This window comes from Dermacentor andersoni, chromosome 7 (assembly GCF_023375885.2).
Source record: "Dermacentor andersoni chromosome 7, qqDerAnde1_hic_scaffold, whole genome shotgun sequence".
Classification (NCBI taxonomy): domain Eukaryota; kingdom Metazoa; phylum Arthropoda; class Arachnida; order Ixodida; family Ixodidae; genus Dermacentor; species Dermacentor andersoni.
The window spans coordinates 166134249-166147835 of record NC_092820.1 but is presented as its reverse complement, the minus strand read 5'-3'; the positions used below and the strand labels follow the sequence as shown (position 1 = coordinate 166147835).

Sequence of the window (13587 nt, the reverse complement as noted above, 5' to 3'; positions counted from 1 at the left end):
ATAATTCGTGGCGACGATTATCCACTGTTGCTGGTAGTAGATGTTGGGAAGGGGCCCAGAAAATCCATGCCTACTTGTGCAAATGGTATGGCCAGTACTTGAACAGGGTGCAGCAGGCCTTGACGGATGGATAGTGGCTTGCAACGCTGCCAATCCAGACAAGTCTGAGCGTAATGTTTAATGACCACAGTAAGTCTTGGCCAGTAGTAACTCTGCCGAATCCGTGCCAATGTGCGAGTGTAGCCCAAGTGCCCAGCAGTCACTTCGTTGTGGCAGGCATGTAAGATTTCATGTCAAAGCGATGAGGGAACAGCTAGTAAGAAGTTGCTACCACTAGGTAAGAAGTTCTTGTAGAGGACGTTGTGGCGCAAGCAGTATGACGCCAGCCCTCTTGCAAATAGCCTTGGCACACTGTTGGTTTGTCCTTCCAGGTAATCAGTAAGCAGCAACAATTCAATGTCATCTCGTTGCGGGCATGAAAGATTGGCAGTGTCCACGAGTCCCAGAAAGACCGTGTAATCATTGTCTTGTGCTGCCAGCTCAACAGGAGACCGAGAAAGGCAGTCGGCATCTGCGTGCCGTTTTCCCGACTTGTACGCAACAATGAAGTCAAACTCTTGGAGTTGAAGACTCCAGTGTGCAAGCCAGCCGGAAGGATCTTTCAAATTAATGAGCCAGCAGAGCGAATGGTGATCACTAACGACAGTGAAACACCAACTGTACAAATACGGACAAAATTTCAGAACTGCCCATACCATTGCGAGACATTCTTTTTCAGTGGTTGAGTAGTTAGCCTTGGCTCAGGATAGTTTCCTACTGGCGTAAGCGATTGCCTTTTCGCTGTCGTCCTGCCATTGTACGACTGCCCCTAGATCGACATTACTAGCGCCCGCATGCAATATCGTCGGGGCGTCTTCATCGAACTGTGCTAGCACGGGAGGCGCTTGTATGTGAGCTCGTGAAATGCCCACTGCTGGTCTTCGCCCCAAGTAAATGGAATATCTTCTCTGGTGAGCTGTGTTAACGGCCGTGCCATATGCAAGAAATTCACAATAAATTGCCAGTAATATGCAGAGTCCCAGAAAACGTCGCACAGCCTTTTTGTCTGGTGGGGGTCTGGAAATTAGCGACGGCAGCAATTTTATTCGAACCAGGTCGGACTCCTTGGCTACTGACGACATGACCAGGAACTGGAGCTCTTGAAAACCAAAATTGCACTTCTCTGCCTTCAAAGTGAGACTGGCAGAGCGTATTGCTTCAAAAACACATTTCAGCTTTCGTAAGTGTTCGTCAAACGTTGTGGAAAAGGCAATCACGTCATCCAGGTACACTAGGCATGTTTGCTATTTGAGTCTAGAGAGCACCAGTGTCCATTACATGCTGAAATGTTGCTGGCGCCGAATGCAAACCGAAGGGAAGTACCTGAAATTCATAAAGTCCATCAGGTGTCATCAAAGGCGGTTTTCTCACGGTCTCTCTCATCCACTTCGATCTGCCAATAACCGCTTTTGAAGGCTATTGACGAAAAGTAGCAAGCGTTTTGTAACCTGTCCAAGGAATCGTCAATATGTGGCAGTGGATAAATGTCCTTCTTTGTGACCTGATTGAGCTTCAGATAGTCGACGCAGAAGCACAGGCTACCATCCTTCTTTTTCATTAAAACTACAGGTAATGCCGAAGGACTATTAGATGGTTGAATAATGCCATCTTCCAGCTTTGTCTTCACTTGTTTTTGTATTGCTTCGCGTTCCTTTAGGGCCACACGATAAGGGTTTTGTCGAATGGGTCTGGTGTCGACATTGGTAATTATGTGGTGTTTGGTAACGGCCGTTTGACCAACTCTGGATGCAGATGAGAAACAGCCCTACTACTGAATGATGAGTTCAAGAAGACTCTCTCGCTCAACAGCCGTTAACATCGGACTAATGACTGCCATAGGCGCAGCTGTGGGAATCGTAAAGGCCACCTCCTGCTCTAAGTGGCAGTCTTGTATTTGTGTTACTTCGTCGAAGTAAGCGACAGCAGTGCCTCTAACAATGTGTCGGTGCTCCTTACTAAAATTCATCAGCAAGAGTTTGGCACTTCCGTTGATTACATTGATAAGGGCTCTGGCAATGGAGATGCCGCAATTCAGTGCTAGTACATTGATGTGTTCAGCGACTACAGTCCCATTCTGCAGGCTGTCACAGTGCACGCGTACAAGAGAGCAACTCCACTGCAAAAGTATGACGTTGTCCGCAGCAATACATAAGCGAGGTTGTTACTCCTCATGGTTGACATTATCCGAACTTGTGGCAAACGTGACGCTTCTGTCACGGATGTTAATCACGGCCCCGTACTCACGTAGGAAATGCATGCCCAATATAAGTTCCTTACAACACTCAGTAAGAATGACGAGAGTGGCGACAAAGGTTTAACCAACGATTAAGAGTCGGGCCGTGCATTTCCTGACAGATGTCATCAACTGACCTCCGGTGGTTCTTATGTTGGGCCCGTGCCATGGCGTCTTCACCTTCCTTAGTTTCTCAGCAAGCTGTGAGCCTATGATTAAAAAATGGGAGCCAGAGTCTCAACAAGAGTGGCTACTTAGTGGCCATCAATACAAATGGTGAGGTCAGTGCTGACGACGTCAGTTACATCTTTCGTAGTTGTATCCATTGTATTCATCATTGCATTCGGCGTCTTCTTCGTCATTGGAGTCTTCGTGTCGTCATTTGTCGATAATGATGGATGTGTAGAAGTTAGAGTACTGGCAACCTCACCCTCGAAGATTGCTGCAGCTAGTTTCCCCGTCATGGGCTAAGAGACCTCCCCTAGTGCCGTCGGCAAAACTGCAACAAGTCAGTGAATTTTAGTGCGCTGGAGATGGATAAGGAGAATGTGATCGGGGTGTCATATTCTGCGTCTGACTGTTCACAGGGGCGTCATTGCAGGCGCGTCAACCATCATACGGCGAACAGGTGTAGTTGGCAGAAAAGCTTGGGTATTGAGCGGCGTGATAGTTGTTCCATTTGTGGCAAACTCAATAGGCATGTCCAGCTTCACCACAATGGTAGCACACTGGTCAATGGTCGATGGTGCACCACAAATCAGTTTACCGACGCTGATAGTTCAACGGCAGCTCTCCATAGAGCCAAGGAGTGGCGCGCGCATGTCGAAGATACGGCATTGTGATCGGCAGGGTCGGTAGAGTCGACGAGGGTGACGATATCGACTCTGTTTGTAGCATAGGTGATGTTCTAGTTGTGGGTGCCATCGGTGTCGAAGTTGCATTGATTGGACGGCGAACAGCCTCCGCATAAGTAAGGCGGCGCAGTATGTTCCCACCATCTGGCGCTGAAAAAGCTTGCCAGACTCCTTCCCGGACCACGTTAGCTACAAAAGATAACGCTGGCACCGGTTTCGTAGGCACAATAACAAATCCAAGCTGCTGAAGCTCTTTTCGCAAAGCCTCTCAGACAACTTCACGCAGAGGCCTGTCGTTACTTGCAGCCAGTACGGAAGTGTTTGCCGCTGAGGTACTCATGTCATGCTGGGGGTATAGTTGCTATAGGTTCAATGGTTCTAGCCTCTTTTCTGAACTCCACCACTGTTGTCGGTGGATTTCTCACAAGGCCGACAAACAGTTGCTCTTTCACTCCCTGCAAGAGATACCACAGCTTTCTTTCCTCTGGCATGCAGGGGTCTGCCCTACGGAAAAGACGGACGATGTCTTCTGGGAATATAGCAACACTCTCATTGGGTTTTTGAATGCAAATTTCAAGGAGACACTGTGCATTTTCACCCTTGTTGATGCTTGTAAAAGTATTGAGCAGCTGTGTGCGGAAGTCGTCCCATGTGGCAAAGCTTCTTTCCCGGTTGACGTACCACGTACGAGCATTGTCCTTCAGATAGAAATAGACACTCAAGAGTTTGTCCTCCGAGCTGGTCTTGTGGTTGTACTTGGCGACGTGCTCAAACTGGTCTAGCCAATCTTGGACGTCTTCAAAGGACGTCTCCATGAAAGCTCTCCAGAACCACTCCGTCTTTGTTGGTTGCTTCGAAGTCATTCCTGGCCACGTGGTTTCTCAGCCTCGTTTGACTCTCCGCCAAAACAGAAAATGGCTCATCTTCCCGCTGATCGTCGGCAATGCACGACGTTGCCAGTGATTAATAAAGGGAAAATTAGACATCCACCCAAGCGTAGCTAAGTGCTACAAAGGAAACCCATACGAGTTTCCAGCTACACTTGGGTGGATGTCTCATTTTCCCTTTATTAATTACCTCTCTGCACTTTGCGAGTTTCCGCAGAACTATTACGTCAGACGTTGCCAGTGGAAAGTGAGTGCATGGCTATAGATTTGGAAACTTAAATGCTTCCAGCCGATGAGGCGAGCGTCGTGAAAATGCTTGCATTAGCTAGCGATGGCGGCAGTGATGACGCGGTAGGGCAGGCTGCCTCTACATTGTCCTCACAGGAGGCCCAGCGGATGATTCAATCCCTCCGGCGCTTTGTTATCACGAGGAACCTTCCGCTTCACTACGTAGAGCACCTGGATACCTTGGAGAATGTTGTGGGCAAGGTTCATGCAAAGCAAGCAAGGCTAACGGACAGGGAATTTTTTCATGCAAGCCAGTGAGAAGTACATGGCGAGATGCTTGTGGTGATCTCGCCTCAGCGTTTCTTCTGGGTTTCTCAAGCTGACAGGCTGCCGCAGAAATCTACTCGCATTTTTTAAAGGCCCCTTTTGGGGCCACCACAGCGACACCTTGGCGGAGCTTGCATATCGCTTGACGCCCAGGACCCCTCTTCGCAGTTGTTATAGCAGTGCCATTCTTTAACGCCAACAGCTGTGGCTTGTTGAACATTATTGCAGTGCAGGCAGTTAAACGAGTGAACACAATCAGCAGCCGGATGGAGGAAGGTGGTGGGGACAGGCACTGGCCTCCCTGCCATTATAGTTTTCTCACAACGGCTCTGCCATCCCCTATTTTGACTTTTTTCATGCAACTCGGTGAGAACGATGCAATTTTCATGGCACTTGAATATTGTTATAAGTGGGTTCGACTGTACAGCCCACTTATAACAATACCTGCTTTAACAATATATATATATCGGATAAAACTGTGAGCAGCCGCTGCATCGTCAACTTCTCTATGTGTTCCATGTGCAAATAAACTACTTACTACAATGCTCCTATGCCATGTTATTGGTTATAACAATTAAATCTCGCTACTAGATATGTGCACCGAAAGAAAAAAGAAAGCAAAATGCTCCAAAATAAGGAAATGCAAGCCACTGCATCTGGCTGCATGCTGCAACCTTCACTGCACTTGTCTGTACTGTGCCGTGTGTGCAGCACAAAGGCATTTGTGGCAAATGTGTGCGACGCACGGCCAGGTGCGGCATTGGCTTGCATTATTTCCTCTTCTTCTTTCTCTTTTTTTTTTTAAGGTTGTCTGTTTTTCGGCGCAGAAACACAGTAGCCAGATTTTATTGTTACATCCAGTAGTGCATCATGGGAGCATTGTAGTAAGCGGTGTACTTCACCCTAGAACACACAAGAAGTTCGCAGTGTCAGGGCTGCTCATTGTTACATCCAAGATTGGATGCTTGTCTCCTCTGCTTTGTTTGTGCTACCCAGTTATAACAATTATTGGTTATAACAATGAGATTTTCTTGGCACTTTAATACAGTACTGTTATAAATGTATTCAACTGAGTTGATGTGACTTGCTACTCAAGTAGCAGCAATGGCAATTCTCCTAAAGCTTTGGGTCCGGTTAAAATGCTCTTATACTGTTGGCCAGATACTACTACCGGGGTCCACACAAGGGCGACCTCAACATCTTTGCGGACAACCTGCCAGGAGAGCCAGACAACATTCGACGCACGCCACGCGGCGGCTACTGGGTGGCCTTTGCGTCAGGCCGCTCACGCGACAAGCTCTCAGTGATGGACCACCTGTCCGCATACCCACTGGTGCGCAAGTCAGTCGTGCGTCTCCTCCACCTGCTGGGATCGGCCCTCAAGTATGCATCCACCTTTTACAACTGGGTGCCTCTAAAAGATGTAGCGTCTAGGGTAAGTATTGTAATTTCGTTTTTATGAAAAAAAAAAAAACAGACTGCAATAGCAAGGTTTGGCGTTGTGCTTGAACTCTTCGGGCGCTGTTCTAAATATACACAAATCTGACTGTATGTGAATGCGAGATATGAGGGTCAGCAATATTTCTGGCATTCTTGACAGCTGTAACATGTCGTGTAGGGCCTGTAATGGCATCACACAGGTGCCACTGTGCTGCCTGTAAAAAGGGATGCCAGGGAAATTACGTCACTTTCAGATTGTGAGCACTGATGTTGTTTTTCGCTTTTCAGCAGTCTGAGAAGACTTAAGATAAAAGCTAGGAATGAAATGTTGTTTCACGACTTTTGTTTTTACACTACAATTTTGAAAAAATTCAGAATAATTTAGTAAAGCATATAAAACGTGGTCTGAGCAACTTTGGCAGTTTGCTTGGCAGTTGGCATTTGAAAGGTGGACAAAAGAGTGGCATATACTAATCGAGTGGAAGTCGTGAGTACAAAATCTTGGTCCTGAGGCAGTATTCCTGGTGAATTACTTTAATGGCGTAAGCTGTTATGGGCTCATTCCAATAACCGTTTTGGTTGTCGATGGTGTCCGCTACTGCTGGTGTCCTTCTCGGGTATCACCGGAAATGAGAAAAGAGATTCCCAGTTCCCACCGGGATTGAACACGGGCCTGCTGTGCGGGAGTTAGCTACTCTACCACTGAGCCACACCAGTGTTACTAGCTTGCAGTGTAAAAATGCCCTTTAATGCCAATAAATCGTCTTCATTAGTATTGTAGCATGCCACTTGTCACGCAATGTGGTATGCGCACCACGTAGCATCGTTACGTCCAGACTTTGCATCGCAATTGCATATTATTACAGCAGGTGCCACATCATGTAACTGTTGCATAGGTAGCTGTACAAGGTAGAGTGAGATGATTTGGGGAAGAAAGATAAGATTAAGGAGATGTATACAAAATTCTAGAACAAGAAAACATATACACATACCTTATTAAATGTGACATGCGTGAGGTGTAGTAGTATCAATACATGGAAACTGGATTGCAGTTGTGTTATCTTTCACCAGATGTCCCAGCATGTAGAAGTTGCATATAGCATGCTGCATGTAGCTGGACCTCATGAACTCAAGCAGGCTAGCTGACTATTTGTCACCATCCCTTTTCGAAGGGGATGCCAATAAACCATCATCATCATCAACAGCATCATATCGTGCCACAGGTCTGTGGATGTGACATGTGCGCCACGTAGTTTGGATACCTGCGTTTACTCTTTGGTACATGTTATGGTGCCTTCTCGCAAGGTACGAACTGCTGCTGAAGAAGCAGATCGTAGATCTACTCGTGCAGCTGCAACCAGGCAACATCGGGCTCAGCAGATTGCTGTGCTGAGAGCAGAACAAGCCACAGCTTGCTGTTGACGCCAAGCTGACAGTTGAGATCGTTCTTGTGAAAACGATGCGAAGAGACTTCGCTGCGAATACCCTCTAGTGCGCACTGCCGAGAATGAGGCTCCTATGGAGCTACTTCTCCAGCTTACGCTGTGACTGTGCTGCGTGTGCTGTGCAGGCCTGTGACTTTTTTTTGGTTTGCAAGCACTTTGGTGATATTTCGCACGACTAGTGTTTGGGCACGTTGGTGCCTACGTGCAACAGTGTTTGCTTGGTTCTGTGCAAGAATCGCTGTTGCTCATAGAGGCAGGTGCTGAGTCACACAATATCTTGCAAAAGTGATCTACCGAAAATACCACTCCTGTTATGTTGAGCTTTTGCAAAAGGTTTAGCGGCTACTGGCACCTGTTTTGAAAGGCTTTATTTATTATTTACGCTATATCTTGCATTGTGTGTGGGGGGGGGGGGAGGGGGGGGGGGGTCATGGATCACAACACACCCAAATAGCAATAGATTGTTGTACAAGATTAAAGAAGAATGGAAACGTGCAAATTACGCACAACTATACAGAATATACAAAATTCACCACGAACATACGTTCCAAAGAATAGAGATTCTTCGAAAGAATAACTACATTGATGTCAACTTTATCATAGGAAACAGAAGAAGAGTTCATTATTAGTTTTGTTAATGATATCGTCTGGGAGCCGGTTCCATTCTTGTATCCTTATGAAGAACAAACTACCAAAAGTGTGCGTTTTGAACAGGTATTCTATTTTCGTGAATTATCTTGACGAAGTGAGATGTACGTTGGTTGTGAGAGGTATTCATGGGGATTAATGGCATTCTTAATATAATAAACACCGTGAAGAAACTTAAGCCAAAGTTTCAGCCTTCTTATTGTTAGTGGCTCCCATCCCAGTATCCTTTTTACTTTCGGTATACTTGAAAATGAATTGCAGTTATTACTTACAAATCTAGCGGCTTGATTTTGAGGTCTATGCACGGCCAGGGGTTTGAATTCACTTATCTCGAAATGTTTCCTGCTTTTTGCAACTTCAAGTTAACAGTGTTTTACTGTATAGGGGAACACAGTTTGTTTGGACCACTGGAGGCTTGTGCCCCCTATGAAAGAAAATCCTGGCTATGTCCCTGGTTTGCACAACATTCTGTGCTCAGCATTGTTTGCTTCCAAAACGTGTACCAGTTAGCTCACCTAGTTGTGTTATTGGAGCTTTGTAAAGGTTTAGATAGCTCAGGACAGAACCTTTTGAGGCCTTTGGGCATGAGGTCGCTTTAAGTGCCCAAAAGGGTTGAAGCAAGGCATGGGTAAAGGATGAAAATGTGTGCACTATTGCACTCACATGTACTGTGCTATCAAGAAAGAGCATGCACTCTGATGACCACTCTGCCGATGTTTCAGATCGACAACGGCTGGATCCTGTATGAGGCAGTTCCCAAGTACGGCCTCATTGTGGAACTGGACGCATCGGGCAAGCCTATTCGCAGCCTACACTCACCCGCGGGCAAGATCCACCTCATCTCCGAAGTCCTCGAGCACGGTGGACACCTGTACCTCGGATCCTTCCGGAACCGTTTCATCGGACGAGTCAAAGCATAAGACTGAGACTGTTCAAAGCCACATACACACCCAAGCCAAACCACGTGTCATGCCGGAACACGGTTCTCCAATTGTGTCACTTGTGAACGGGAAAGGAGCTATGTCTTCCGGCTTCAGTAGACAGGGCTGGAAGGTCACTTCACACATGTAAGGTCATGAAGCAGATCTTTTGGTATCCAGATGAGCGTCTTCAAAGGAAAGGCTTCTTCAACGTAGGCTGGGACATTCGAGCCTCTCTGTACCCTGGGTGTCTGCCACCTGGCTTCAATATCCGTGCTTCATTCTCCAGGCATCTCTTGAGCAGTTGCTTTTGAACTTCTGGGGATCATTGCGAAAGCTGTAGCCAGGCCTCTAAATGCCAACAAATGTGGGCAAGGTTTTTCTTTAGTGTTGTTTGGAGCCTTGGAAATTTAAACCAGGGATGAGGCTTGGTTGAAGGCATCATAGAAGTCACATCACTACTCGGATGGTTCTATCATCAGCATTGTTTTGCAGACATTTCTATAGAAACCAACTTTGGTTGACCGTATTGCAAAAGGTCGCCTGACTACCTGGCCGGTTAACATGTAATGCTGTCTAATGACCCACCCAGCAGAACATTTGTAGACCGCTGGAGTTTGGAAAACTAGTGTGAAATACACCATGACTGAGGAAAGTTTTGAACATTTCAAATTATTTGAAAGCTGCACAACTCCATCAGATGCTACCATTTCTGCCTGCACACTTTGCTTCCTTTGATTCTCATGGCTTGAAATGTGTCTACATCTAATATTTTAGAAAGTAATAACAACAAGGCAAAGAGGTTACGCATTACAACACTTACAGGCCACATGCCTGACTTATATGTAATGGCAAAACCTAATGCTCGGTGAAGAGCTAGAAGTGATCACATTTAGACTCTGTTGTTTGCAGCTTACTGTGCTGTCATCTAGGGCACAAGCTTAGAATCTGTTAAAGGCAGGGTTACTAAACTTAGATTCCCACGACTGAATTCCAAAACAATTCTTTGTTTCACAGGCACTAAATTTTATGATGTGGCCCTGTTGCTAAAGAGACACACCAAAAGAACATTTTTTTTCCATGGATTGTTCACAGGACCTATTTTTCACAGTGTAAGCAATCCACAAAAATTACTAGTACATCATTTTATGGTATTTATGCTGTTGTCTCTGGAGTGGTTGTTTTTCTGTGCTGTGTAAGGTAAAAAAAAAAAATGTTCTATGCAGGACAACAGCACAGCTAGTTGTTACGTGCGATGCGACTGTCGGCCTTCTACTAGTAGCTTTTCAGGGTGGAGGCATCGACAGCAGAATTGTTTCCATGTCAGATGGGCTGCTTTTGTCAAGTCAAAGTCTTGATCCAGAAAGAACCAAGACCTGTGTGTCAACATCTTAACGCAATACTTAGTAGTACATGAAACTGATAGCACATTCTTGCCACCTACCAAGAGTCACAAGAGCTCTTGCTACTGTAGCTAAATTTCAAGTGAAGTCCCACCACACTAAACTGTCCTTATAATCAGTAACTAGTGGTGACTGTTACAGGTTAGGCCTGATCACAGCTGAGAGCTTTGCAGAACTGTGTACGCCGTCACTCTAAACATTGTTTCCTTCCAACTCTTTACAAAATGTGCGAACGACAAAAGAAGAAGAAAGGAAAAATGTGCTTGACAGTTTCAAGCTTTCTTTTTGTGTGTGTGTGCATGCTGTACCAACTGCCTGGTCACACTGAATTCGAAACACGTAATCATGGTGCTCCTCATCTTGATTTTTTGTGTGACGTTTCTATTCTTTTATTTGAAGTTTCTCATCTCTGTTTGGCATCTGTTTAACGATCACTGTTTACGGCTCTAACGTTTGTACAATTGTAGCAGTGGTCTTGTGAACTTGATGTAGTCAGTCAGCGTGACTATTGCTTTAGGGAGACGTGCAACAACTGTGACCGCCACCATCGGTTAGTTTGAGTTTCACATATCAGGTTGCAATTGCAAAAGCAAAATGCTTAGCTTGAGTCTCGACTCAATGTGTTACAAACTACTCTATTCGTTCTGTGCATCTGCAAAGCAGTAAGCAGTTAATCAACCTGCAGTGAAATCGCAGCTGCAACTGTCCCTAACTTTATTACTTGACAACTATTTATGACATATTGTATCAATGTAATTTACTAATGTCTTCCCTACATGTGCTGGCTGTTGCGAACAGTGAAGCTGGTTTGTTATGACAAATGTGTTGGAGATGGTGTTGTCCAACCAGCGGACCCTTCTTCCATTTCTTAGCAGTCAGTAATTAGTAAAACACACAAATGCATACCTTCCTGCTGCCTCATAGGAGAGATAGGGGCTCCGTGAGACTTTCATCACATACTCAGTGTCTTTGTACTAACATGTTGTTAAGCTTAAGGCTAGTACAGGAGCAGTTGAATTCCTTGTTCTTAGTTTTACACAACTGCAGTTTTACAGCAGTGCATGTCATGGGCCATTCCGCGGCTTGGAATGAGGCTCGACACCTTGAATGTAGCCAAAGGCCAAAAAGAAATCCCACTCCACCTCAGGATTTGATCCTGGGTCTGTACATTACCCCAGAGCTATGTTGGCTACTTCAGGCATGCCAATTTAAAAACAGCTTATGATGCCGCTGAATTTCTGAGACTTGCGCGACATTAAAGAAGACAACACTATCATGCATGGCTCCTAGTACACCCTATGTGACGCACTGAAACCAAGAAAAAGAAATTCTAAAGACGTCAGTGCAGTTTTCTTGCTTTTCATGTAATGCAAAATGAACGCTACCCCTGTCCGTCTTTTCCCAATTACCAACCTGTCCCTGTGGAGAGGACAAGGGAACGTGATTAAGTCATAACAAGATGACAAAGTTTGCGCCATTATTGCTGTGGTTACCACTGTGAATGTACCACGAACCACAAAGTGTGCATGACCATTTTTCTTTTTCTTCGCTGTCTTTTGCTGCATAATATGTCATGCATCCATGAACGCCACTCACTGGTGGAAGACATTCCAAATGCTTGCTACTGGGCATTCTCTTCATAGTGATATAGTTGTAGTGCGTGTTTTTATTTTGCATGTTTAATATCAAACTTAAGAAAATTAACACCTTCTTGGTTTGTCGAACATTCATGCTTTTCTTTTCTCTGACTGGAAGTAGTTTATGGGTCACTGATCATTCCACTATATAGTTTTTTTACAAATTGCCTTCGCTATCTACAAGGTTTATCCTTTTTATGAATACCGTATATGACATTGTAAAAAAAAAAACTGTTGTGGAAATAAGATGAACGAGGTGAAAATCAAACCTTTACTTACTGTGCATTGCCAAAATGACTTTTGTGTTTACTGTAGTTTGTCACTTATTTAGTTGCTGAAGGACGTTTGCTCATTAGTCATTTGGTTGTGCACACAAATTGATGACGAGCTGTGTGTGGTGATTGTGATATGCAACACTTCGTAACTGACCTCTCATCCATGGACATTATATTTTAATTTTTTTGAACTGTTGTGGTTCGACAAGGCACACTAAGGTGTGACCCTTCTTTTCGAAGTCTTATTTCACTTGACGAGGCAGAAGAGTGAAGTCTTGTTAAATGTGCACACGATTACCTCACGATGCCCTCTAGATTATTTCGGTTACTTGTTATATGGCATTACATGTGTCAGGTACAGTGAAGGTATTGTTTTTAGGTACTACATAGATTGTTTAATTTCAAAAGCATTCAGCACATAATAAAGTATTGTGCCAATTTGCTGAGAAAGAGTGTTTGAGCCATATGTGTACAACTACTTTTGTACAGTAGTCTTGTGGGCATTGCACGTAGCACTGCATCAGAAACTATGTATGTGGGTTTCTTTAACGCACTGTTTTCTACTTTGTGTGTTCCACTCTGAAAGTGAGATTTCGGATTCAAAATTTGTGTATTTACAGTCTGAAAACAAAGAAAAATATACATATATACATTCTTACGTGTGTGCATTCTTGTGATTCAGCTTATTTTTTTTTAAATGTTTCAGTCAGCCAGTTGAAGCCTGTTATGGCGTGATTAACATGCACATGTTAAGATAGTATAGGTGCTGTGCAAGAAGTACATTTACTGAGTTAGGCAACTGTCGTGCTCACAAAAGAAGTTTCAAAATTGTTGAATGTATCAAACACATGGACAATTTAAACTATCTATCTACACTTTAATTCTGGCGGCTGCACTGATCTTCTACCGAGCACCAAATGACAGGACATTACCTAATATGTTTACGTCTGTGTTGCAAATCATGTAATGCAAAAAACTAAATGTCGTAAATTTTGAAGGGGCGAAGCATTGAAACGACAACAAGGTTTAGAACTGCGTTGAAGCTCCTCAGATGGTGTTCTGATATGCAGGCGTTATGCAACAATAGCATGCATGCAACACATGCAACAATAGCATGTGAGGCAACTGCTGCTGCACAGCAGAAACAACCCCACCCTGGCAGTTACCAGGTGTCTCAGAACGCCAGTGGCA

The 13587-nt window shown here is 44.8% G+C and overlaps 1 protein-coding gene across 2 annotated transcripts in view; it reads left to right on the top strand.

The window, feature by feature from the left end:
• LOC140219525 (adipocyte plasma membrane-associated protein-like) overlaps nucleotides 1-13054 on the top strand; it is a 29426-nt gene extending 16372 nt beyond the window's left edge. For both annotated transcript variants that reach the window (XM_072289383.1, XM_072289382.1), the window contains exons 7-8: nucleotides 5790-6063; nucleotides 8884-13054. In XM_072289383.1, coding sequence (XP_072145484.1) covers nucleotides 5790-6063; nucleotides 8884-9081 — 472 coding nt within the window. In that variant the 3' untranslated portion in view covers nucleotides 9082-13054. The remainder of the gene's footprint in view (nucleotides 1-5789; nucleotides 6064-8883) is intronic.
• Nucleotides 13055-13587: the final 533 nt, after the last annotated feature.